Here is a 25,126-nt window from a genome sequence, read left to right on the forward strand (position 1 = left end):
TTTCGCCTCATTGTGTTACCCCTTTTCCTTGCGTATACGTAATATGAGTGCTGGAAATACCCGGCATACCCCGATACTACCCCCTCTTTCGACCAACAACTGACCATGAATATTTTCGCTTTTGTTTGCCGATCATATAAACACGTTTTCGATTGTTTCGCCGTTTTCTTTTCTTTCCATTTATTGCTTTTTAACTGGGTTGGATTTTGCATTCCCCGATTTTCTGCTTAATTTTCACGCCAAATGGAAAAGCGTGTGAACCGCGAACTTAATAATTCATTAGCGAATTATACATTGGTTTTGGTTTTCAGTTCTGAATTTGTTAGACTTCGGAGCAGGCAAATAAAATGCGAATAAATTAATATTTAAGCAACATTTTAGTTCTCAAAATATAATCAATCCAGATGCCACTTGCATATTTATTGTATTGTTTTTCGTTGTATTTTGCTTGCTATCTGTGAGAGAGAGATTTCCAAGTGGCCTACAATCGCGATGATAATGATACTGAAAATGATGATCGTGATAATGATGTCGCAGAGCAACTTTCTCAGTTTATTTTTTTTCCCCCCCATTAGCATCACAATTAAATGTTTTTATTAATTTCGTAGCGCGAAACCGAAAACATTAGTATTGGCGATATGCGCCGATATTATATAAGTGAGAATATCGATTAGGTATGAATGAACACGGTAATTTCCCCGATAATTTCGATAGCTGCGAACAGATCAGGTCGCTTTCATTATTCAATTTGTATTAACTTTCGTTCGTTGTTGTCGTCTGGCTGGCGGCTAGAAAAATGTATGCATCGCATTTCAATAATAATGAAAACAAAAGTTAAAACAAATAAAACTCACAAAAACAACCGCTAGTTTCGGTGCGAAGGAGAAAGGGCGAGGAGGGGGGCTTGTGTGGATAGAGCGGGATAGTGAGATTCCGTCGAACGGTGATTGCAAGAAAATGACATTTTACAGTTGCCCCCAAACACCCTACACTCACCTGCGTTTTGGGGCATGTCGAATTTGTAACAGCGTTTGCAGAGCTCCATCGAAAAAACTAGAAATACAATGTATTACTCATACATTCGCGAATTAATAATCCTTGGTATCATATACTACGATATCCTTATTTTATATGACATTACTGTTAATTATTATATAAAAATATGGAATATTATAATCACTCTTTTCTTTGGGATATCAGTACTAGGGGCCGGAGACGTCAGAAACTGATAAAAATGCGAAGTTATTTATTAATGTTTTTAGAAAGAAACCAAAGAAATTATACAAAGTGGAAGATTCCACACTGTGTAACAGAATGGAAACTTTATGTTCATTTTATCAGTTTACAAGAACTCATGCAGATAGCTTTTATGTAAGTTCTTTTAAGATAAACAAATTAATTGAAGAATAAGGTAATAATGAAAAAAGAAATCCATTATTAATTTGCAAAAGAAAGGTATTCGCGCACAAAGGGCATTTGAAGGTCGGCGCAGGGCAAGGTGGCATCTATTTCACCCGAGGGCTCCGTAGGTCAAGATGCTTGTCGTCGCCAGCATTGGCTGTTGTATATAAATTTTGACAAAAGAAAGACTTCGGTTTAAACCAATTTTGGCAAGGCGGCGGCCATAAGGTGATGACCACTCGACGCGACGACATGGCATGGATTAGCTGCCGTTCCCACCTGCTGGTGCCTGTGATCTCGGTGCTGTTGATACCGCTGGTCGCGGGCTTCGGCAACGAGTATGTGCACATCAAGGTGCATGTGCCCAAGGAGGAGTCAACGGCGGAGGAGTCGCCGCACAAGGTGATCCACCACTACCATCACCATCCGCATCCGCATCAGTTATACCGCAGTCGGGGACGAGTCCGTCCCAAGCCCAGTCCACTGCTGGAGAGCGTAATCCTCTCGGATCTGGACAAGCCGCTGCACATGAGCGAGCATGCGGACTATCTGAATCACGCCAAGGAGCTGGCCGACCACCTCACGGAGACGTATGCCAAGAAGGCACCTCCTCCGCCGCCGCCCAAGAAGAAGGTCAACACCTATACAATCATTGAGGAGCAGCACAGACCACATGGCTACGACTACGAGGATCACCATGAGCCCAGTGTGGAGACGTATCGAGTGATTGAGTCGCGACCCAAGCAGCCGCACCATCATCACACTCATACTCACCATCCGGTGGAGGAGGAGGAGTTGGACGACGATTTCGGCTATCACTATCCGAGCGGGGGAAAGCATCATCATCATCATCATCAGACTGGCGCCTATGCGGAGCCCGCACCCGTGGAGGAGCACATCGACCAGGAGCCGGATACGGGCTATAAGTACTCGCCACCCAGTCACGCCTACATCCCGCCCAGCCACGGTCAGGCCCAGCGGAGCTCCAAGCAAACCAGAGCGCCAGCGTACACCCTGGAGGCTCCACAGGAATCCTCCTTCGGATACGAATACTCGCGACCCTCGGCCGGAAGTAGCACTGACTTCCGGCCATCCGTACAGGTGCCATCCAGTGACCCGTACGGCGAGGAGGAACCGGCGGACACCTATGGACCACCGCTCACGGCCACAAGGCGTCGCCGGCCATCGCAGTCCCTGGTGGATTGGCCCGAGGCCAACGGATTCAACAGTGCCGCGTCGGAAACATACAGTGGCGTCGATAGCTACAACGTGGGTCATGTTCAGGGCTACGGATCCAGTAGCTACCACCAGTACAGTGGGCCCTACCTGTAGGTGTCCCAACACCCCGTCTAATCTAAGATCTATTTATTGCATTTTTTTTCGTAGCTTCGTAAGTCGATAGTATCAGTTTTAAGATTTAAGCGATAAATAAAGAAATGTTTGTAAACACTCAAAGAAATGTTATTCGATTTCTAAGAATCAAGTTGTTAGCTAAACTTATTTGTTTATGTCTATGTCTCAACACAATCCTAGCAGTTGGAAAGCACCAAGACCACTTGAAAATTATAAGGTAATAAAACGCAAATCTGAATAGTTGAAGTATTAAAAAAAAGAGACTGTCTAATTAGTATACAAATTATGATCTTGAATTCGCAAATTAGTTTATTTAAACACTAAAATCTAATATTCTAATGGTGCAAGAGTAAAATGCACTCATTTTTGTTATTGACTTCAACTTTGGATAATACCGGTTCACTTGGCAATGGGAACTTAAGTATACTACTTAATGCAATTATCCTAAGCCTTGATTATATCTATAAAACGTATAACATATTTACAAGCATTCTTTAGTTTCTAATTGTTTATTATTATTTTAAATACGGAAATCGAGTTGGATTGCTGTTCTCAGTGTTTTTGAGGAAGTCACTTAGGCTAATGGATTTGCCAGTTGTTTGGTGGCCCATTTAAAGGTAGATCTGCCGCAGGGATAAGACCTGTCCATCCAAAAGGGTTTCGCTTCCGAGCAGTCAACGATGAGCGGCCGTCTGGGTCGGGTCCTGCAGTTCCACCTGCGGCTCTACCAGGTGCTCGGCTTCCATGGGCTGCCGCTGCCGGGCGATGGGAATCCGACCAGGACCAGGAGGCGCCTGATGGCATGGAGCCTGTTCCTGCTCATTTCGCTGAGTGCCCTCGTACTGACGTGCCTCTTCAGCGGCGATGAGTTCCTCTATCGCGGCGACATGTTCGGCTGTGCCAATGACGCCCTAAAATACGTATTCGCCGAGTTGGCCGTGCTGGCCATATATCTGGAGACGCTGAGCAGCCAGCGGCATTTGGCCAACTTCTGGTGGCTGCACTTCAAGTTGGGCGGCCAAAAAGTGGGCTTGGTGAGCCTGCGTAGTGAGTTCCTGCAGTTTCGCCGCTATCTGATATTCCTGTACGCCATGATGGGCGCCGAAGTGGCGATCCATTTGGGATTGTGGCAGTTCCAAGCGCTCACCCATCACATGTTGCTCTTTTGGAGCACCTATGAGCCGCTCGTGTGGCTGACGTACCTGCGCAATCTGCAGTTCGTGCTGCACTTGGAGCTGCTCAGGGAGCAGCTGACTGGCTTGGAACGCGAAATGGGTCTGCTGGCGGAGTACTCGCGATTCGCCAGCGAAACGGGCCGAAGTTTTCCTGGATTCGAGAGTTTCCTGCGCCGGCGACTGGTGCAGAAGCAGCGCATCTATAGCCATGTGTATGACATGCTCAAATGTTTCCAGGGTGCCTTCAACTTCTCCATCCTCGCCGTCCTGCTGACCATCAACATCCGCATCGCCGTGGACTGCTACTTCATGTACTACAGCATCTACAACAATGTGATTAACAACGGTAACTTGGGGATCTATCATTTAAGTACATCATGTAGTATATGTGGAGTATCATCTTACAGATTACTACCTAATCGTGCCCGCCTTGCTCGAGATTCCCGCCTTCATATACGCTTCGCAAAGCTGCATGGTCGTGGTGCCCAGGATCGCCCATCAGCTGCATAATATAGTCACCGATTCCGGCTGCTGCAGCTGTCCCGATCTCTCCCTGCAGGTGGGCTGCCATGGTATCTTGCTGTCGTGACTCACTCTTCCATTCTTGATCCTTGGCAGATTCAGAACTTTTCGCTGCAACTCCTGCATCAGCCGGTACGAATCGATTGCCTCGGCCTGACCATCCTGGATTGCAGTCTTCTAACTCGGGTGGGTGTGGACTCTCTCTATGAGTAATGGTTTCTCATTTAACCACTGTCCTTCCAGATGGCCTGTTCCGTGGGCACCTACATGATCTACACCATCCAGTTTATACCGAAGTTCAGCAATACCTATATGTAGGACATCCTTTAAACGATTAGGTCAACATAATGGTGAGGATCATATGTACCACATAGCAAATGCTTTTGAAGTTGTCCTTGAAACCTCTAGAGATTCATCAACTGGCATTTCTCTGTGTGGGTTTTAAGCTCTACAAGTTTCAGCCACAGTTCAAATCAGATTAGATCTTGGGTTTACATATTAAAGCTTTGTTATATTCATAAAATTATAGGTAATTACATAAGTGTATTTATTTATATGTATATCTTAAACCAAGGATAGGGCCTGGGTGTCACAAGCGTTCAGTATTCCGTTAAGCGGATTCATTATATATTTACAAGGGTTCCTTGGCTGGCGACTGGACGGGCACTGGAGGAGGTGGTGGAGGAGCCGTTGGTGCCCACCAAACGTTGTGCCGACGTTGCCCTATACAAGTTTATATGCTGAGATTTTCCCCTCCATTGCCATTGCCATCGCGTTTGCTTTTGATTTTCTTATTGATTTCTCGTAAGATGCGCTGAACATAAAACAAATATATTAAAGTAAAGTACTAGCTCAGAATTTGAGTCATCATATCCAAGACTCCGGGGACTACAGACTATGGACTAATGCAGGGAATATTGGTGATGCAGATCAATTGGCCTCGAGTTATGGGGCCTAATCGTACTCATGGCTTGATTCCCGCTTTGCAATCAGGTTCTCGCGCTCATCATCGTTGCCCTCGATGATGGTGATTCCGCCCAAGCCGCTTCCGTGGTTCCGGTTTAGCTGCTTCACACGGTGCACCGTCTCCGTGAGACCAGATTCGGTAAGCACCTCCACCTCGTCGTCGTCCTCGTCTTCGTCCGGCACGGTGAAGTACGGATGCGAGGATACTGGACGGAACTTGTAACCAGTCAGCACGAAGAACACATAGGTGGCCATCTCACGGAACATCTCGTCTAGCCAGGCGTACTGGAACACCACCGTCATCTGCAGCAGATCGACGATGATCCGCGTGAAGTAGATATAGCACACGATCATGATGTAGAACTGACGGAACAGCTTCAGCTTGCGCAAATTGATCGCCGCCTTGCCATCTGTCGCAGAGGCCTCATGCAGATGTCGGATGGACCATACGATTGGAAACAGGATGGCGCCGCAGCACAGCAGATCCACGAAGAAGAATATGTTGTGCCAGGTACGGAACTCGGCGTCGCTCTGATCAGACTCGTCTGTAATGATCTGGGCCACGTTGGCCAGAACCTGCAGGCGAAAAATAGTGAATATGAGTTATATTGTTTACGGTTTTTAGTATTTAGATATAAACAAACAAAACGTTCTTCGAACTTCGCCTTTTGTGAGCCATTTATCAAACACAATCACCAAAGCTTTAGATTGTAGGAATTACGTTATTTACTCTTTGGACAAACAATTCTTAATTCACCGTGAACGTGACGAAATCAGCCATGAGTGCCTCGCAATAAAACTAACTTTCAATACAATATTTTGATTGCTGATGACTAATTAGAACTGTTCCAGGGTCTGTGCGTTTTCGGTTTTAACTTATAACAAATAATAATTCACCTGCAGTGGAATCACGATCATGAAAATCTTCTTGTCCTTGTCAGAGAGAATGTGCTTAATAAAAGTCCAGCCGGTGCCAATCAGAACGATAGTGATGAAGAGCACGGCGCCCTTCAACAGGTGGGCAATGTAGTAAAGGATGGCCCAGGTCTCCACGTGTTCGCCCCGCTTTTCGATGAAGTGATAGTTGATCGAGTGGAACATCAGCGAGAGGGACTTGAGGAAGACCAGAACGGCCATCAAATAATGGATTTTGTACACAGTGTGCCTGCCACAGAGAAAATACAATTATTATTTTCGCAATTCCCAGACAAACCAATTCAACTCACTTGCTCTTCTTCAAAATGAAAACCCAAAAGAGGCCGGAGAGAAAGAAGAGCAGACTCATCATGAAATACAAGGCGGGCAGGGGCATTTCTCCAGCCGACAAGTAGTTGCCATTGTTGTTCTCCTCGATGTCCACCTAAAAGAAGGGCAGGGACATTAGATAAGATCCAAGTGGAATAGTTGCTGGTACTCACATTGAAGGACATTATTTTTGAGGTGTGATAATTGGGACAGGCGTGGAAGTATCAGGTGTACAAGTATGAAATGTCGTTTTTTTTAAATCAAAAAACACGTTAAATTTTGTGGAAAAAGAAAAAATCATTTATTCAAAGTATTTGCCGTCGCTAGCTACACATTTTTCCCATCTCTCGGGCAATTTGTGGATTCCACGCCAGTAGAACTCATCGTCTTTTGCGGCGAACCATTCATCGAGCCATTTTTTCACACTTTCGTAAGAATCGAAGCGCTGCTCAGCGAGTGCGTGTCCCATCGAAGCGAATAGGTGGTAATCGGATGGGGCCAGGTCTGGTGAGTAAGCCGCATGCGGAAGCACTTCCCAATTGAGTGTTTCCAACGTGTCGCGAACCGCTCTTGCCGTATGTGATGGAGCGTTGTCATGGAGAAAAATGACCTTGTGTTGTCTTTTTTGATATTCCGGTCGTTTTCTCTGAAGCGCACGGTTCAAATTGATCAATTGTTGTTGGTAGCGTGCCGTATTCACCGTTTCGCCGGGTTTCAAGAGCTCATAGTAAATGACACCGCTCTGATCCCACCAAACACAGAGCATCGTCTTCTTGCCAAAGCGATTCGGTCGAGCAGTCGATGTGGCCGGTTGTCCAGGATCAACGTATGACTTTTTACGTTTAGGATTAACAAAAAAGATCCATTTTTCATCGCCAGTAACGATACGATGCAAAAACGACTTCCTTTTGTATCGTGAAAGCAAAATTTCGCATGTGTTTTTGCGCCTCTCCATCTGCCTCTCGTTCAACTCATGTGGCACCCATCTACCGACCTTCTGAATCTTTCCCATCTCTCGCAAGCGATTGGAAACTGCTTGTTGACTTACTTCCAACTGCTCTGCGAGTTGTTTTTGCGTTTGAGCATCGTCTTCATCCAATAATGCTTGCAGTTCGGCGTCTTCGTACCTTTTTGGTGGTTTTCCGTGCTCTTTGTCGTCGACGTCAAAATCACCACTTTTGAAGCGTTGAAACCACCGTTCACACGTTTTCACAGTTGGTACTTGTTCGCCAAAGGCTTCAACAAGCATTCGGTGCGATTCCGCAGCTGTTTTCTTCAAATGAAAACAGAAAATTAATACTGTCCGCGTTTGCTCTTTATTCGGCACGAAACTCGACATGTTGACTGCACTGAGAGTAAACAATTATGACGCTCAATTTGCGCCAAACTATGGTGGTTTGACAGTCAAGGTTGACACTTCACACGGTCAAAGTTTTATGACAATCGATAAATATTTACGTTTGCGAGACATCTATATGTTCGAACCGACATTCCATACTTGTACACCTGGTAAAGGTTGTACAAGCCCTCGTCACTGGGCGTGGCCACCATCATAGAGAAGTTAAAGCTGTAGTAGTGTACATTGTTGATGGTCTCCCTGACCAGCGGCATGGTCGAATCCTTGCACAGGTTTTCTTGCGATTGCTTAAACGAGTCGGGTCCATATGAATCTTCTTCGGAATCGTCCTCGTGCGGGAAGGGGTTTCCGGGAGCTGCGTCCGTATCGGTGTCTTCATTTTTTTTGTTAACTTGAGTATCATCTAGGGACGGAGCAGCTGCTGGGCTATTTACGGCCGGTGGTGGGGCTGCGACTTTTGGCTCTTCTACGGGTACTTGCTTTGCTGGGGTTTCCTCCTGTTTGGCCGGGGTTTCATCCTTTTTAGCGGGGGCTTTCTCCTGCTTCTGTTCACTCTTAACGGCTTCCTCTAATTTAGGCGCGGCATTTGGTGGGGGAGGCAGTTCCTGCTTGTCAGAAATATTCTGATTGGCAGCCACTGGTGGCTTGGGAACAGACTCTTCTTTGACAGCATCAACATTCTGGGCAGGAGCATCTACCTTGGGTGCACCTTCATCTTTGGGCAGCTCAATTTTGCCTGCAACCGCAGCAGGCGAGGAAGACTTTAAGTCCGCCGGTTCCTGCTCCAAGGGATCCTCCATGGACTCATCTGGACCCTCGGCGGAGAAATCTTGGGCAGCGCGGGTCTGCCGAAACAGGACCGAATCGCTGACTTTGGCCATATGGGAGTGCCGCTTGGTTCTGGACGGGATTTGGTTGTAGATGTGCATGTTGTGCCATTCGGGGGAGCACTTAACACGAACTCTGCAGGAAAAGAAGTGCCAAATGAGATGGATCTACACAAAAAACAAGAGAATCTACTTACTTCAGTTCCTTGAGGTCCAGCACGAAGAAGAGAATGGGTCCGCTGATCTGGGATTTAGGTGATTCCTCGAGGATGCATTTGTTTTGATGCGAGTCCAAGTAGGGATTCAGCTGGTCAATAGTGGTCTTGTCCAGCGACAGACCCATCTGCAAGAAAGAAAGCCGGTCAGGGGAGTTACTGGTGGATGCCATAGCCGGCTTAACCTACCAAATCTGTAAGCTGTTCATTGTCAAAAGTCAACTTGCTGAGCTGCACATCTAAATGGCCATTAGTGTAGAATCCAAAGGTGCTGAGTGCGATGTACTGGCGACGGTCGTTCTGCATGTAAGTGAGGAATCATGGTAAACTATGAGTCAGTTGCTCCAGGCTGGCAAGGGTGCCTCCAACTTACCCTCACTTCCAGGTGGTGCTTCCGCCCAAGGACCTCAAGTGGGGCCCAGAGAAGCGCCGCTAGTGCCGCCAGCACCACTATTGATTTAACATCCCCGCCGGGAGCCCACATATTTCCGTATTTTCCCCAAATTTTCCGCTTCTGTTCTATCGGCGACGTCTCGTGGCACTTTTGATCCGCGATTCCGGGCGGAACGTTCCGGCGCAGAGTTCCGCGCTAGGTGCAATCCAAGATGCGGCAATCGATTTGCCGCGACCGCCGTCACAGTTCCTATTATTCACACCTCACCTTGATAAAAACCCCAAAGAATTTTACTTTTTCGCTGGGGGAAAAAGGTGAGCTATCGAAGTCTATCGTTCTTCGATATCAGCATGTGTTATTTGACCGGACCTATCGATTTAAAAATACCACACGAGTGGGTCACACTGTTGCCACCACAGCCTTTTCCCCGTTAAATTTTAGTCCAAAAACAACGTTAGGCGGGAATTCAAATTTTAGAACACAATCTAATAGTTTAAAATCAAACTACATTAGCCATTAAAGATCTTGAAAATATCAGATGAAATTAATACTTTATTTGGTTGCGATATTGTTTATTTGAAAACGTTGCAAACAAGTTATGAAACAGAAAACGATTATTTATTTAACGCCCAGTTTTCGCTTGTTAATAAGGTGCGGCAAGTAATAACAATTGTTTGTGTTCTCGACCATACGTCCTCACTCCATGTAGCCACTGTGGGAATCGGAGGCACCGAGATTCCTCCTTGCGTACAGTCCCTGACGCGGCTTGAATTTGCCATCACCCAGGGTGATTCTGGCCGGCAGCTTCTTGCCCCTGAAAGTGGCTGCTTCGAAGGAGGGCGGTGGCGATACCTTGGCTGGCTTCTCCTCCGCCTGAAGCACAGGGATGTGCCATGCCTGCTTCGTGGTGCTAGTTGCAGTGGGGGGAGCTGTTGAAGAATTGCCTCCGGACCCCGACGAATCATCCACCGGACGCACCTGGGTTATTTCCAGTGCGTTTTGCTTCTTCTTGTAGTAGAGCACCTCCATGCCGAGGGTCATCATGGCGAGGACGAGGCCAAAGAGGGTGGCTATAAAGACGCCGCCCAAGCTTTCCAGGGTAATGCCTTCCTGGTCCTCCGACAGCGGGCAGTTACGCAGATTCGATTGGTTCCAGTACTTGGCCTTCAGCTCCTCAAAGAAACGATCCTTCTGCAGCTCCAGAATCGCGTAGCTCAGCTCGTCACCCAGATGACTGCCCTGCTGGACGGCCACGGCATACGGCTGCTCGGCGAACACCTCGCCCACCTCGGTGAGATTACAGTTCCTCGTGATCTCGTACTTGATCTCCGCCGAATCGTGGATGAATGCATAGTCGGCATTCTCGTGAGCATCCACATTGGCGAATCCCTCCTTGGCATCCGCCACCGGCTGAGAGCTATTGATGGCCAACAGTATATGGCCATACTGCTCCTTGATCGGATAGTCCCAGATGCGGAACTTCTTGAAATCCTTGCTAGCATTGAGGGCCAGCTCCTTCCACATCCGGTACAGCGTGTCCTCGGCGAACTTCATGTTCACGAAGTATTGATGAGTATCGGAGTCCTTCACCACGGTGTAGTTTATCCTTGACTGTCGAGCCAGTTGCTCCAGCGACTGGACCGGCGTCTGCATGCGCTCCACGGTGAGGAAAGCAGCCAGATTTGCCGTGAATGTGGCCAGCATGAGCACGACAAACAGCCAATAGGCGGCCACCAGCATCCGTCCGGAAATGGCCTTGGGTGCTTCTCCTCCGCCCTGCGGCGTGAACGACGTAAGGGCGAACCAGAAGCTCTCCCGCAGGGTGAACTCTCGGCAGGCATACGGATATGCCTGCCGATTGTTCCGCGAGCTGTACGGCGAGTACTTGTCCATGAACCAGATCATGATGGCCGTACCGACCAAGGCGGCCACTATGCTCAGCCAGACCTCCAGTCGGAGCACGGTCATGAACTTGAACAGCGATGTGCGGCGCACTGGCTTCCGAATCGCGATCGATATGCCCGTTTGCTCGTAGTATGGCGGCAGGAAGTCGATCACCTCCTCCCGCTCCGAGTACATCTTCAGTGCGGCAATGGCGAAGTCTGTCTCGCCACGGACCAGATCACCCACCACGCCATCCCACTCGCCCAGCTCGTTCAGCTCACCCATGTGTCCCACCTCGGGGGCCACGATCTCGAACTCGAAGTTCAGCTTTTGCGAGAGCCTAATGATGAAGTCGATGCAATAGCCCTCCCAAATGGGCGAACCACTGCGATCCCGTATCAGCTCACCGGTGCGTTCCTCCCGACGCAGATAGCTCCAAGGAATGCTCTCGGCGGTGCCGATCCGGAAGAACCGACGTGCCGGACTGATCGTCTCGTTCAGGAGCCGCATCTCGCCCACCGACGACCAGGCGGCCAGATCTGTCTTTGCCTCGTGCTCAGAACTGTAGTATCCGGCGGATATGTTCACCGCAAAGGTGAGACCCGGCACTGGTCTTTGGAATTGACCCTGGATCTGAGGCGAAGGCGTGGCGTACGCGAGAAAGTTACTCCAGTGCACCATGTCCAGCCAGTTGTAGTCGTCCTTCTCCAACGGATCCCCCACCTCCGACGACGAGGCGGTGGCATTACAGTCCTGGTAAATGGCCGTCGGATAACCGGGACTCACCTGGGCGGCGTTTATCAGGCTGCGCAGCACATTCAGCAGCATGGCACGTTGCATCTGGTGGGGATTAGAAGGTAGGGAATCCAAATTTGATATATGATTCAATGTGAGAGCACTCTCTACACACCGTAAATCCACTTCCGCAGTAAAGATCCGGCATGGGCATCGATCGGCAGATCGCTCGAGGACTCAATGTGAACCGGGTGCACAGTTCCGCCTGGCGCCTGTACTTAAATACCCGATCCCGAGTGTCCAAGAACACAAAGTGCCACTCCAGCGGCCGTTGAAAGAGTCCAGCCTTTTGAACCTGTCAATTGGAGGAAAACATTCATTCATTCCTTTCTACATTCATATCATTCTTTTTACAGGAATTAGATTCCCTGCAGAGGATTTTCATCACTACTTTGCTAAAAATTGTCATATAGATGAAAGAATAACTGTTTTGAGCAGCTAATTACCACTACTAACTATCCGTATCACTTTTTGACGGATTTAGGAAAATTAATTTTTAGTCAAATTTTCGCATTTTTTGTAAGGGGTAACATCATCAAAATTTGCAAAAAATGGACAAAAAATAGAATTTCCTTTTTTGAACACAGCTCGATTGGAAATTTAATTACGAGCTCAACGAGGTATGACATTCCATATTTGGACAATTTTTTTGAATGTTCTGATAAAAAAACGGATTATTTTTTTCACAAAAAAAACACAGGATCGATTTTTTGAAAAAAGTCAATATTTCCGATTCGTTTTTTCTGTATAACTTCGCTAAAAATGGTCAGAAAGCTCTTATAGTTATCGCTTTTTACTCCTTATTACCACTGCTAACTATCCGTATCACTTTTTGACGGATTTAGGAAAATTCATTTTTAGCCAAATTTTCGCATTTTTTGTAAGGGGTAACATCATCAAAATTTGCAAAAAATTGACAAAAAATAGAATTTCCTTTTTTGAACACAGTTCGATTGGAAATTTAATTACGAGCTCAACGAGGTATGACATTCCATATTTGGACAATTTTTTTGAATGTTCTGATAAAAAAACGGATTATTTTTTTCACAAAAAAAACACTTTTTGAAAAAAGTCAATATTTCCGATTCGTTTTTTCTGTATAACCTGGCTAAAAATAGTCAGAAAGCAGATTAAATTACCGCTTTTTACTCCTAATTATCAATACTAACTATCTATATAATTTTTTCACGGCCTTTGTAAAAATAATTTTTGGCCAAATTTTCGCATTTTTTGTAAGGGGTAACATCATCAAAATTTGCAAAAAAATGACAAAAAATAGAATTTCATTTTTTGAACACAGTTCGATTGGAAATTTAATTACGAGCTCAACGAGGTATAACACTTCATATTTGGATCATTTTATCCAATGTTTTGGTCAACAAATGTGCCCTTCTAAGACGGAAAATCGGAAAAATCCCTTTTCCGTATGGGTTTTGACCACTGGGACACTGGCTCACCTTTTCGAAAATGCCGTTCATGGCGGCCGCGCGTGCGAATATGGCTATATAAGTTGGCGCCGGACGCAGCGATCGGATGCGCTCGAGAAAATGCTGGCCAGGATCGGTCTGACTGGCGTCCATGATGAGTGTTCGAAAGGGATAGCCGATTAGCATCTGTTGCATGGCTTCGCCGGCATCGCGGGCATTCATGAACACCATTGCCACGTTGTTGGCTCGCTTCTGGCGCATAAAGTCACCGAACATGTCCAGGAAGGGACGCATAATCCGCTCCAGACGCACATAGCCAATACCCAGGGTGCGGACCAGGTTATAGCCCTCCTCCCAGTGGCTGTAGGTGAGGTCGATCACGGCACTTGCACCGGCAGTGGACAGAATTTCACAAACTGCACAAGGACAATTGGTTGAGAAAATTCTGAATTATATAATGTGATATTGGCACCTTTTTAGGTGCTTACAAAACCCCACCTTAATGCCAACGACTTTCAGCCACAGTACTTACACCGCTGCATGTCCAAGCCATCTTCCGACCGGGTCAGAGTCAAGGTGGTATCGTCCACCTTAACATCCAGACGCAGTGCATCCAACTCCTTGAGTACCACCGCTATATCGGTATCGAATTCCGCCCGCTGAACGGGCTCAATCCAAAAGGCTTTTAGGAGTAATCAGAAATTTAGCTACCGATCGAGGCGAATTTCCAAGAACACCCACTTATCTTGAGTACTTCCGAGCCACCGAAGCGAAGTGCGAGCAGCAGTACCAGCAGTAGCAGCTCCATGGCCAACCGATTGCAGAGAGTTCTCGCCGGGATTTAAGTCCTGGCGATGTCGCAAAATCGGACAACAGCCACAATTGCTGTCCAATTATCCCAATTATATGATGGCGTGCTGTGCCCATCATTGTGCCCATCAATATGCATATTTCAGCAGATGGAATTGACAGTATGCGACAGCTTGAGTGCCATTCCCACGGAAAGTCAAAGGGATTGGCTTGGTTAATTCCTTATATTCTCCTTATGCGACAAAGTACAAAATCAAATCATAATTTTTTGTTCGGGCAGGGCCTTAGTTATACGAAAAAAAAACGGCTATTAACAAATAAATCAACTGGCTATCAATATGTGTATATATATACATATATATATATATATTTATATATATGTACGAATGTGAATAATGAAACATAAATTAGTGATTCTTCTGGGATTCTCTTGTGAATGTTGTGTGAGCAGGTGGTGCTGCTCCGTCTTAGCTTACAGCGAAAAAAATAAATACTTTAGTAATAACGTTCCTTGGTTCACATAGTAATTAAATTCACTTCAAAATGTTCTCCTTAAAAAACTGAGAGATGCCAACAAATGGTTCTAGATGTACATATGTAAACGATAACAACTTCAAGGGAGCTGGAATCAGGTGCCGTGCAGATGCGAGAGGATCGACTCGATGTCCTCGATCTCCACGATGTGGTTCTCGCTCTGCAGCTCCTTCTGCTGCGCAGAGTTCTCCGGGGTCTCCTCGCCGCCAACTCCGCTGCTGGTGTTCGCTGCTATCGGGGCTGAATTGCTGCATGGATGAAAGAACGGTATTATTATATGGGAACTAATTATCATTGATAAGTATACAAAAATAAAATCCATATGTTCACCACTTACATGGTGGCCACCTCCAGATCTTCCTCATCTTGCGGCCCACTCCTGGATGGGGGCTTCTCCACCAGCGGCGTAGACGTGGCCGAAGGCTGTTCGCCAGCAGCAGCAACTTCCGCTCCCGTTCTACTTCCACTTACACTTGCACTTCCCCCTGTTGACGCAGTCCCGCCACTATTGCTAGTCATGCGGCGAATCCGCTTCTTGGGTATATTGCGAATGGCGCTGGCCACCGGTTGGCCCAGACAGAGCACCTGGGCGCTGGCTATGCGCAGCGTATGCAGCTGTTCGTCATCGGTCATCAAGCGCATCTGATAGCTATTGAAATAGCTCGATGGCTGACGTATCATCGGATTGCTGGACTTGGGTCCGTTGTCCGCATATGTGAAGTTATAGGTAAAACGCTCCTGGCTGCTGCTCAGGCACATGTCCTGCTCGAAGTCACTGTCATCGGGCTCCGAATCGCATTTCGACGGCGGTGGATCCTGTTTGGGTTCTGGTATTGGTTGCTGACTTTGCGGCTTTTGCTTTGGAGATTTTTGGGTGGATTCCGCCTCCGCTACTATGGGCAGTGCCGGAGCATCCGTTTTGGAGGAGGGCACCCTTGCCTCGACACGTTTCTTGGCAGGTTTCTTGGTATTTGCCTTGGTTTGGGTCTTAGTCTTCGGTCCTTCAATGGGTTTGGGCAGATCTTCCGGAGCAGGAGCTAGTTTTGCAAAGACAATATATTAGTTTCAAAAGCCATTTGATTAGATCTTAACTACTTACTTTTATTTTCGAATAGGCGCGAGGATCGACGCATACAGATCTTGGCTGGCTCCCCGTTCTGGGCCTTTTTGGGGCGTCCACGTTTTCCAGGGGCAGGCTGTGCCGCAATTTCAACCGCTGCTCGATTTACTTTTGGTTTGACTACAGTCGGTAATGATTCCTGTTTTTTCGCAGATAGATTCAGGGCCATGAGCAGAGCGGGATCCAATTTGCTGGCTGGCGGATCTGCTGGCGCATCTTTGGCCGCATCGACTGGCGGACCAGGAGCCTCTGTGGACATATCTTTCGGATTTGGTTCTATATACTTTTTAGCTGCTTTTGTTTTCAGTGGCTCGATGTGCTTTCGCTTTTTTGGAGATTTTTGACTGCTTGGATTGGCCAATTTGGCATTTTCACGCATTGCAGTGAGCTTCTTGTTTGTAGTTTTTCTCCCTTGACCTTTGATCGGTAAGGGTTGCTCCTTAAACTTGGCCACTACACGTTGGCGCTTTTCGTCCAGCTGCTGGCGTTGGTGTTCCTGACGGCTTGGCGAGGCCGTTGGAGGAGCGACGCATGAAGGATCGAATGTATTTGGCGGAGGCGGTGGAGGCGGCGGAGTAGCAGCTGGCGGAGTTAGAGGAAGCGGCGGAGGCGGAACAGGAGCCGCCACCGGTTTAGGAGGTGCAGGTTTTGTTTGCTGTTCTCCACTGGTATCCGCCTCCTGGGCCTGCTCTTTGCTTGGTGTCAGCCAATTCCGGATAGGATAGCGGACCTCCCCATCCTGGCTAACTAACTGACCTGGCTGACTGTCGATAGCAAACATTGGCAGAACTGCATCCTCAGAACCGGCTGCCTTCAGCCACTCTTCGTCTTCCGTGCTGCTTATGTTCGATAGGTTGTCTATGTTTAGTAGCACCTCCTTTTCCTTGCACTTTTCGTCGACATTCTCGCCATTTGCATCTTCGTCCTTTCCGCTGTGAGAACTTGGCGAGGAACTTGAGGAACTCGATGATGAACTACTGGAGGAGCTTGAGCTCGAACTGGATGAGGACGATGAACTGGTTGCCGAGGAGCTAGAATTACTAGATCCTTCAATGATTGCCTCGGGCAGGCCAGGCAAAAGTTTATAGTGCGGAAGCTGCTGTTGATCGGAGGGAAAAGAGCCAGCGGCAGCGGATTCCGCATTATCCACCGCCTCACTGCCAAAGGATCGAACGCGCCGAAGGACGGTGGGCTCCAAGGACAGGACAACGGGTTGCTTCACAGTCTCTGGTGTCTTTTCTAAAACCACTTCCTTCTTTTCACCATCGTTTTCAGTTTCCTCCAGATGTTCATCAACCCGCTTCTCTGGTCTTTTCGGTGTTTTCTTATTGTCCTCAGCATGTTTGTCCTCCGGATGAAGGTCTTTCTTTGAACGCTCAATTTCTATTAGCTCTTGATTCTTCTGTGGCGAAAGCTCATCCTCTGCCTCTACCTTTTTCTTCTTTGGCGTTGACCGAACCTTGGGTTGTTCTTTCTCCTGCGGATCACACCACTGTTGTATTGCGCACTGCGCATTCGCATCGGTGTGTTCCGCTTCATCCGGACGATAATAGGAACTGCCTGAAGAGTACTCAGTCTTGGCAGCACTGCCTATCGGAGTACCGGGCATCTGTCCAAAAGGTGTCAAGCGAAATCCGGGTGTTATGGCGCTCAACTGGGGCGTATCCAAAATACTTTTGGTATCCGAACCAAAGAGAAAGCTGCTACTGGGCAACTTGCCATATGGCGTGTCCAGAGGTGGAATGGCCATTCCTGGCGTGGGTGGGATGATAGCGGCTCCACCAACATCTGCTGCCTTTGATGTGGTGTCATCTTTTACGGCTCCGCTTGCTCCTGCTCCAATGGGAGATGCTTTAAACGGAGTGTCCAGAAGCATGGCCATGTTGGGTCGCGACAGTTCTGCCGCTAAGGCCTTTGCTTGCTCCTGATCCTTTGCATGATTGCCTCGTAGTTCACTTTTCTTCTTCTGATCCTTCTCCTCGACCTCCGCTTGGGTTTCGTCTATGGTTTCTTCTATGGTTTCGTCTATGATTTCCTCTTTTGTCTCAAACACCTTCTTCTTCTTCAGGAGCTTTGGTTTCTGAGGAGTGATAATCTTGATGTTTATCTTCTCGGTGGAATCCTTCTTCGCCGAATTCTTGGACTCCGCCTTCGCTTTGACCATTGGAGCTTTTCGTGATCTCGATGAAGCTGAAGTGGGTGTATCTTTCTTCTTTGAACGCCTCGAGCGACCGGAAGCCTTTACATCCTCGCGCTTGGAGTTGATCTCACGCAGACGATTTTCAAGGTCAGAATTGGAACCATGTAACTGGCGCTGCCAGGCGGCCATATCGTTATCTACAACTGCGTCTCCTCTGGAAGTGGAGCCTACATCTGCCTTTCTCTCTATCTTCTGCTGCTCCTGGAGATTCTCTTTGCTGGCCTCGGCGCTGTCATCGTGAGCGGACGACGATGCGCTGCAAACAGAATTATTGTTGGGCATAATTTTCTTTTGATCCTTGTCCGTCTTGCTTTCCGATTCCGCCTGGGATATGATTCGCTTGCAGGCCTTGACCGCTGCTTGACGCTTCTGTTTTCTTTTTGGCGTGGCCGCCAACGGAGGAGCCGGAGCTACTGACGGAGCGGCAGCTGGAGGATGGGCCCTGATCACCGTCTGATTGCTGCACTCCTCCATGGCAAAGAGTGGTGGCACTCCTCCAAGGCCCTCGTTTGAGCTGAGGTCGCAGGCGGCCTGGATGATCTCCACATGGTTGATAATTGGCTTCTCTTGGGCTTTGGCCAGCAAACCAGGTCGCCTAGTGGAGAGCGGCGTATTGGAATGCAGGACGCCACCAGGAGGAACCTTAGGGGAAAAAGTTAATGTTCGTACATGTGAGGTTCTCTTTCGGGGAGTGGATAAGCTACGAAAGGCCTTTACGTTGATTATTCCCGACGTCGAGGGTGTCACTCTTTCCATGACTTGTCTTGATGAATCCAGGGATGCGGGTGGAAGCTTTCGCTGCTCCTCCTCCAGTTGATCTATCGGTTGCTCATTTGCCGCCGTTCCCTTGGCCGCCTTGTTGTCCACTTTGGCTGCTTCTTTTATCAACTGGACTGGAGGCTCCACGCTTTGGGGAGGTGGTTGTTTCTGGGCGCTGCTTATGATAATGGAATTGGGGGGCAGCTGATTGGCAGACAGAGTAATCGGCTCCGGCAGCGATATCTCTATGTGCGAGTCATCAATGTTGGCAAAGGCATCCGGCCCAAGTTGCTGGGCTACCCACTCGTTGTTCACCAGGAATGGAAGATGCGACAGCAGTCCACCGTTCGAAAGGTACATGGGAAACGTCAGCTGCCCGGTGGTGGCGTCCACACAAACCTGACCAGCAGCTGTCGCCTCCACCTCGCTGAGCATTGACGCTGGATCGGCGAAATTTAGATTAAGGCCTTCGCTTGTAAAGCTGATATTGGACGTATCCAAGCCAGCAACCATTTTTTGGACACTCTCGTTGGAGTTCAGTACGATAAGCTTGGAGATGGAGAAGTTGGGATCCGCATTAGTTCCTGCGGTGGCTGCAACGGCGGTGCGAATGATAAGCGGTGTTTGCGGCGGCACGGGATCCACAGGCTGTTCTGTCGGCAGCACATCTCCAGCAGCAGCTGGAACAACAGCAGCCCCAGCTGCATCAGAGGCAGGCGACACACCAGGGTCCTCCTCATTTGGCGGTGGTTCATCTCCGATCACCACTTCCTGTATGATGCGATCGAACGAGGGATCCTTCTCGGTGGCTTCGAGTATGTTCTTCACTAGACCGTCCAACATGGCGTCACAGCTTACCGACGGATTGTTAACAGTCACCGTCTGCAGCGCTACGTTAATATTCTTTACCAGCGTCTCCTGGAAGTCTTGATTTTTAATTATCGCGCATGCCAGTTCCTGAAATCAACGTAAATCGGATGAGTGATATTTTTTAGGAATACATGATAGATGCACTATTGGTAAGTTAAGCAGATATGCATTAAGCATATCTTTGAACTTACAGGCATGCTTTGCGGCGTGAGCAGAAGTGGATTGAGCTCGGTGTGACCTTGGCGCGGCGTGGAATTGTTGCGCGGACCAGGACCATTTGCCGGAAGTAAGTCCTCCTCCGCCAAGTCCTCGGTTGCCGTTGTGCTACCGCCATCGTCCTCGTCCAGTTCCGCCTCGCGGTCATCCTGGCTGCCTAGGAAACTCTGCCTGACCTTGTCGCGGTTAATGCTGCAGTAGAAGTGTGGCGGCAGCAGACGCGGTCGCTTGCTAAACGAAGGCGAAGAAATGCTGTTCACGGGAGAATGGGTGCGTCTGGGGAACAGGGGTAAGAGAGCAATGAGAATTCCGATGTGGTTGTGTCAAGGAAAAATCTATAATTACAAGCGCCTTCTCTTGCGATGCGACTGCGATATGGTGGGCTCGCCTGGGGTGCTGCTTTCATTGGTATAGCTACTCCTTTCACCGGCGGCTATCAGTTCGCTGACCCGTTCGGACAGCTTCATCTGCTGCAGCTGCATACGCGTATCCAGCGGCAGCTTCTGCACGGCACCGGCCACTGAAAAGAAACATTTTCGGTCAGCCGCAGAAAAAAGCGCAGGGAGCGTGCTAACTTACCCAAGCTTGTGATCTTGACATGCTCGCAGATGATCTCCTCCAGACCCCCGTTAAGGAAGTTGTGCGTCTGCAGGCCCTGTTTAAGGGCCAGGAACTCATGGCGCAGGTGAGGCGATGTGCGACACAGAGTGTGTGCGGCCCTTTTTAGATTCTGGTTGACTAGGTAGCCTACAAAATGGAACAGCATAAATATCGCGAGCTAGGAAAGCGTCCAGGGAAAACCTACCCAGGACCAAGCGAGCCACGTCCGAATGCAGGACAATCGACTCCATGGCTGGACTTTCCGACTCAGCAAAGCGTCACCACCATCCACTCGCTTTTCGCTTTTCCTTTCCTTTTTTTTCGCTTGCAAGAATTTAGTTTTACCGAACGCGCGTGTAATGCCTGATTATTGACTGTTGCACGTTTAAGCACTCAATAGTTAGTCGGAATTGAATCAGCGCTTTAATTCGAGAGAGAATAAACACATTTTCTCGCCTATTCGCCTATTTTCGTTTTGTTGTTGCCGATTTGAGCGGCGCACTGTACAACACACATAGGTTAGCATAGCATCTGTGTTTTTTTTTGCCGCCCGCCAAAACAACGCAGCAGGGTTGCCACAGCGCCGAACTATCGATATAGTCCCGTTGCTTGCGCTTGGATGCCAAGCCTTATTAGGAACGTAGGAAAAATAGTAATAATTACAGCATAGAAAAAGGGCAAGAAAAAAACGTATCTTTAGCTTAAAAAAAATTAATTTTTATTGCTTTGATTGTCTTGCTTTAATCCGTTTTTATACGTACGTTACAGTACTTAGAATACGATATTCGTTAAACTATCGATATGGGAATGCTGCAAATACCTGACATCCCAGCTATTCACAACTAGACGGCGTTGCCAAATGGAGTAGAACGCTAAAACCAAGTGCACTATTTTATTCCAGTGACTTAGATTGCTGGTTAACTGACACTCAATGGCTGCCAAGAGCACGGAGAAGGAGAAGGGCGAGGGTCTGGAGCCCGCGACGTCAGCGGAGAAACCCGATCCAGCCGCACCCACTGAACCAGCTGAGGAAAATTCCAAGGAACTGGCGCCGGAAGACACAACGCCGGATAAAAAGGATGGTGGACGTAAAAGGAAAAGGCATTTGTTCAATTCGATTCGCGGCCAAATGGAATTCTACTTCGGTGACGCCAACTTGAGCAAGGATCGCTTCCTTAGGCGCTACGTAGAGCAGGATCCATGTGAGTAGCTTAGGTTAGCGCCCCAGTCAACAAACCGCTGATCATGTTATTCTTTTACAGATGTGCCTTTGGAAATCTTTCTCACTTTTAATAAGATAAAGACGCTCACACAGGATGTGCAGCAGATAGCCAAGGCACTAAGCAACTCCCAGCTCCTGGAGCTGGATGAGACCAAGCTAAAGGTCAAGCGACGTACTAAGCTGCCAGATCAACGCGATGTCAACGACAAAACCTTGTATGTAGAGGCCCTTCCTGCAAATGCCACTCACGATTGGCTGAAGGAGGTATTCAGTCGCTATGGAGCGGTGGCCTACGTGTCCCTGCCCCACTATCCGGGCACAAAAAAGATTAAGGAATTTGCCTTTATCGAGTTTGAAAAGAGCGGGTCCTTGGAGAAGGCTGTGAAGGCTTTTGCCCAGATACAGGGCGTTTTGTCCGTAGAAACCGATCCCAGCGATTTGGCCAGTGTGCGCTCCTTTCAGCAACAGCAGCAGTCGCAACAGAAAGCGGAGCAGACGCAGTCAGAGGCTGAACAGGTTGAGTTGCCAAAGAGAAATCTAAAAAGGGAGGCCACCGACAAGGATCGCGAGGAGGTACACGAAGTGAAACGGGTCAAGTTGGAGGAGGGTCAGCCCAGCGAGACCTCTACAGCTGGGGAAACAGCGAGTGAAACGGATGCGGAAGCTACAGCCGAAGGCTCCGATGAGGAGGGCAAAACAGAGGCAACCGATGGCGATGAGGCTGCCAAAAAGCGCCGTCGCAAGCGCAAGAAGAAGGCGATTGTGGACAAGCCAAACATTGAGCCCAGTGCCCTGGAGCTTAAGGTGCTACCCAAGACCAGTTGGAGCAGTATGCGCAATAAGTACTTGAATCTACAGCGTCGCCTCGTCAGTGAGGCAAAGAGCAAGCTGTGGCGTGAAAATCACCCACAAAATCAGCAGCACCCTCATCACCAGCAGCACAGCCACCCAAACCATCCAAAACCTTCGCAACTGCCCGAGGCAGCCAAAGAGGAGGAAACCGGAGGCGAGGTCCTTAGCGATGGCGGTGAAGGTGCCGTAGAAGCAGCGCCTGTGCCAGCCAAGCGTCGCAAGGCGGTGCACAAGATGAACATGAATTTCTACGGCGCCGGCGGCGTGGAATCAACCAAATCCGAAGAACCTTCGCAGGAACGCACGCCGCTCTTCAAATACGAACCCGGTCTGATTGTGGAGTGCTCTCTGCTAGAACCGTGCACCAATATTAAAGAGTTTAAGGCTGACATGCGCCAATATCCGGATATTAAATATGTGGATATTAAGGAGGGCGAACAAGTGGCCCTACTACGTTTGGGCACGCCTGCCGCAGCCGAGGAACTGGTACGCCAGGGCAACTGCCCTGAGAGGCAGCTGAAAGTGCTCTCTGGGCAGCAGGAGACGCTCTATTGGCGCAAAATCGAGCAGGATCGCGAGGCGAAACTCTCGAAAAAAGTTCGCGTGCAGCAAAAACGCGGTCGCGAGAAAGTGGGCAAAATGCTGGGCAAGCACATTAAGTTTGAAGATGGCGATGATGAAGTGCAGGGGGCCGTTATGGACTGAGTCCACTTTCAGTTGCGGGGTGAGTCTGGATTTCATTTCAGGAAACTCTATATAAATATTATATTATAATATAAGCTGTATACATTTATAAATGTAAGCGAAGTTGTAAAAAAGAATTGTGTGTATACGATTCTAGCACAAGATTTCCTCATTATTGAGTAATACTGTAAAAACAATTTGAATTTTTAAAAGAAACTTCGTATTGAAATTGAAATAAATCTTCTGATTAAACCAAACCGTCTATTCCTACAAATTACTCATAGGTTTTATGATATTTTCACATCGTTCGATCTTACAGGAACAAGAAAGAGATGGTTATATGTTCTCTTTCACTTATTTATTGATACGATCAAAGAATTGTGCTAGATAAAATATACAAAAAATAACTTTTGGCGTAGTTAATAAAATACATTTTCTAATTATTTATGTACACGTTTTTGAGAAGATCTTGCTATATCTAATGGTGGTTGCATATTTGCATTCGTAATTATGTACACTGTAATGGAAAAGTTAGCTTATGACCTATTAACCCCTGTAAAACTAAACTATATGTAAAGTGAACCATCCGCTGGCCCCAAATAATGCATGGAGATGAGCAGGACATCGATGATGGTCCAGACGCCGAGGCCGCCAAAGCTGAACAGCTTCCCAATCCCTTCCTGCCAGTGGCCCAAGTAAAATCGATCCGCTCCAAAGCCGCCCAGTGTGAGGCTAATCAGCAGGGCTGTGCTCCAGCGATAGCCCTGCGTCCAGTTGCAGCGCAGATTGCGGGTAAAGGATCGATTGCCCAGGCAGAGCACATCATGGTGCACGGTGCAGTTGGTACGGAATAGCTTATCCGTCGCCGAGTTGCAACTGGAGCGCTGGCCACAGCTCTGTTGCCACATTTCCGTTTGGTAGCAGTATCGACAATTCATTTGTCGCTGGAAACTCCGTTCGCCCAGGCACTGGACATTGTTGATCACCTCGCAGGTGACATTCAAGTCCCGGCCGTAGATGCATCCATGGTTGTAGTTGCAACGGATGCAGGGAAACTGCAGGCGATCACAGGGCGTTTCCTTATCGTACGGGCACAGCATGTTGTTGTTTCCATTGCTGCTACTGCTGCTGCTGCTGCTGTAGGCGGTTATGTTGTCCAGGAGTCCACCGGCTCCTCCCCCGCTCTTGGCCACCATGTTGGTCACCAGGGGCGGCACATACACCTCGTTATCGTTGGCATTTCCATTTCCATTGCCATTGCTCGCATTGCTGTTGTCCTTGTGATCGCCTTTTGAGTCCGATAAGTCCATCTGGTTGCCACCGCTGGCCGTTTCACTGTTCCTGATCCCCGTCAGTACGAAGATCATGATCAGGACAATGGCCGATCGCATGTTGACCACAATGCACTGCCGTCGGAGCCTCATTTTTGTCAAATGGAGCGGGGAATACGCCGGAAATGTTATTGTTTTTCCCTTCAAGAAAATGAGTGGGGGTGGGAGAGTGTGACCGTAAACGTGTGGCATGAAAATATCAACCGCGAATGCGTAGGAGAAATTTGTTCTTATTTCCTTAAAAAGCGTATCGAATAGTTTATAAATATGATTTGGCTCAATTACATTGGATAAACAGATAAGTATCCCTCTTCCCTCTTCTTAACAAATTAGATATTACCTTTCCTTTTAATTTGTGTTCATTGGC

General features: G+C 48.0%; 6 protein-coding genes across 6 annotated transcripts; 3 read left to right on the top strand and 3 right to left on the bottom strand.

Moving 5' to 3' along the window:
* Nucleotides 1–1,415: 1,415 nt before the first annotated feature.
* Nucleotides 1,416–2,924, top strand: LOC6725522 (polycomb group protein Pc). Its single transcript, XM_002106499.4, has one exon. It carries the CDS (start codon nucleotides 1,633–1,635, stop codon nucleotides 2,731–2,733), a length of 1,101 nt encoding a protein of 366 aa, XP_002106535.1. The 5' UTR covers nucleotides 1,416–1,632; the 3' UTR covers nucleotides 2,734–2,924.
* Nucleotides 2,925–3,429: 505 nt separating this feature from the next.
* LOC6725523 (gustatory receptor 8a) lies at nucleotides 3,430–4,830 on the top strand. Its single transcript, XM_002106500.4, has 4 exons — nucleotides 3,430–4,275; nucleotides 4,337–4,488; nucleotides 4,548–4,637; nucleotides 4,695–4,830. The coding sequence occupies exons 1-4, from the start codon at nucleotides 3,435–3,437 to the stop codon at nucleotides 4,767–4,769; spliced, it is 1,158 nt and encodes a 385-aa protein (XP_002106536.1). The 5' UTR covers nucleotides 3,430–3,434; the 3' UTR covers nucleotides 4,770–4,830.
* A 106-nt stretch (nucleotides 4,831–4,936) lies between these two features.
* LOC6725524 lies at nucleotides 4,937–14,406 on the bottom strand. Its single transcript, XM_044923552.1, has 14 exons — nucleotides 14,303–14,406; nucleotides 14,094–14,243; nucleotides 13,592–13,977; nucleotides 12,250–12,429; nucleotides 10,156–12,179; nucleotides 9,723–9,756; nucleotides 9,435–9,650; nucleotides 9,251–9,361; nucleotides 9,044–9,189; nucleotides 8,175–8,982; nucleotides 6,836–6,886; nucleotides 6,644–6,777; nucleotides 6,315–6,582; nucleotides 4,937–5,993 (listed from the first exon to the last, which is right to left on the bottom strand). Exons 1-14 carry the CDS (start codon nucleotides 14,367–14,369, stop codon nucleotides 5,406–5,408), a joined length of 5,163 nt encoding a protein of 1,720 aa, XP_044779487.1. The 5' UTR covers nucleotides 14,370–14,406; the 3' UTR covers nucleotides 4,937–5,405.
* Nucleotides 14,407–14,576: 170 nt separating this feature from the next.
* Nucleotides 14,577–21,244, bottom strand: LOC27209433 (titin). Its single transcript, XM_039296865.2, has 7 exons — nucleotides 20,876–21,244; nucleotides 20,650–20,817; nucleotides 20,416–20,590; nucleotides 20,046–20,346; nucleotides 16,005–19,941; nucleotides 15,243–15,942; nucleotides 14,577–15,153 (listed from the first exon to the last, which is right to left on the bottom strand). The coding sequence occupies exons 1-7, from the start codon at nucleotides 20,919–20,921 to the stop codon at nucleotides 15,000–15,002; spliced, it is 5,481 nt and encodes a 1,826-aa protein (XP_039152799.1). The 5' UTR covers nucleotides 20,922–21,244; the 3' UTR covers nucleotides 14,577–14,999.
* Nucleotides 21,245–21,480: 236 nt separating this feature from the next.
* Nucleotides 21,481–23,685, top strand: LOC27206588 (la-related protein 7). The gene is made up of 2 exons (XM_016181061.3): nucleotides 21,481–21,872; nucleotides 21,933–23,685. Exons 1-2 carry the CDS (start codon nucleotides 21,602–21,604, stop codon nucleotides 23,447–23,449), a joined length of 1,788 nt encoding a protein of 595 aa, XP_016038662.1. The 5' UTR covers nucleotides 21,481–21,601; the 3' UTR covers nucleotides 23,450–23,685.
* Nucleotides 23,686–23,771: 86 nt separating this feature from the next.
* Nucleotides 23,772–24,975, bottom strand: LOC6740040 (TM2 domain-containing protein almondex). Its single transcript, XM_002076889.4, has one exon. It carries the CDS (start codon nucleotides 24,949–24,951, stop codon nucleotides 23,995–23,997), a length of 957 nt encoding a protein of 318 aa, XP_002076925.2. The 5' UTR covers nucleotides 24,952–24,975; the 3' UTR covers nucleotides 23,772–23,994.
* Between the last annotated feature and the right edge of the window lie 151 nt (nucleotides 24,976–25,126).

The sequence above is a fragment of the Drosophila simulans genome, chromosome X (assembly GCF_016746395.2).
Source record: "Drosophila simulans strain w501 chromosome X, Prin_Dsim_3.1, whole genome shotgun sequence".
Classification (NCBI taxonomy): domain Eukaryota; kingdom Metazoa; phylum Arthropoda; class Insecta; order Diptera; family Drosophilidae; genus Drosophila; species Drosophila simulans.

Bases quoted from the DNA above. Each gene is read 5' to 3' on its own strand.
- LOC6725522 (XM_002106499.4), top strand. From the start codon at position 1,633: ATGACCACTCGACGCGACGACATGGCATGGATTAGCTGCCGTTCCCAC.
- LOC6725523 (XM_002106500.4), top strand. From the start codon at position 3,435: ATGAGCGGCCGTCTGGGTCGGGTCCTGCAGTTCCACCTGCGGCTCTAC. The intron at 4,489-4,547 runs GTGGGCTGCCAT...GATCCTTGGCAG, and splicing joins GTCCCGATCTCTCCCTGCAG to ATTCAGAACTTTTCGCTGCA. The intron at 4,638-4,694 runs GTGGGTGTGGAC...CTGTCCTTCCAG, and splicing joins ATTGCAGTCTTCTAACTCGG to ATGGCCTGTTCCGTGGGCAC.
- LOC6725524 (XM_044923552.1), bottom strand. From the start codon at position 14,369: ATGGAGCTGCTACTGCTGGTACTGCTGCTCGCACTTCGCTTCGGTGGC. The intron at 9,362-9,434 runs GTAAGTTGGAGG...ACTTACATGCAG, and splicing joins AGCACCACCTGGAAGTGAGG to AACGACCGTCGCCAGTACAT. The intron at 9,190-9,250 runs GTAGGTTAAGCC...TCTTTCTTGCAG, and splicing joins ATGAACAGCTTACAGATTTG to ATGGGTCTGTCGCTGGACAA.
- LOC27209433 (XM_039296865.2), bottom strand. From the start codon at position 20,921: ATGGAGTCGATTGTCCTGCATTCGGACGTGGCTCGCTTGGTCCTGG. The intron at 20,818-20,875 runs GTAGGTTTTCCC...TCCATTTTGTAG, and splicing joins CGTGGCTCGCTTGGTCCTGG to GCTACCTAGTCAACCAGAAT. The intron at 20,591-20,649 runs GTAAGTTAGCAC...GTTTCTTTTCAG, and splicing joins TGTCAAGATCACAAGCTTGG to TGGCCGGTGCCGTGCAGAAG.
- LOC27206588 (XM_016181061.3), top strand. From the start codon at position 21,602: ATGGCTGCCAAGAGCACGGAGAAGGAGAAGGGCGAGGGTCTGGAGCCC. The intron at 21,873-21,932 runs GTGAGTAGCTTA...ATTCTTTTACAG, and splicing joins CTACGTAGAGCAGGATCCAT to ATGTGCCTTTGGAAATCTTT.
- LOC6740040 (XM_002076889.4), bottom strand. From the start codon at position 24,951: ATGCCACACGTTTACGGTCACACTCTCCCACCCCCACTCATTTTCTTG.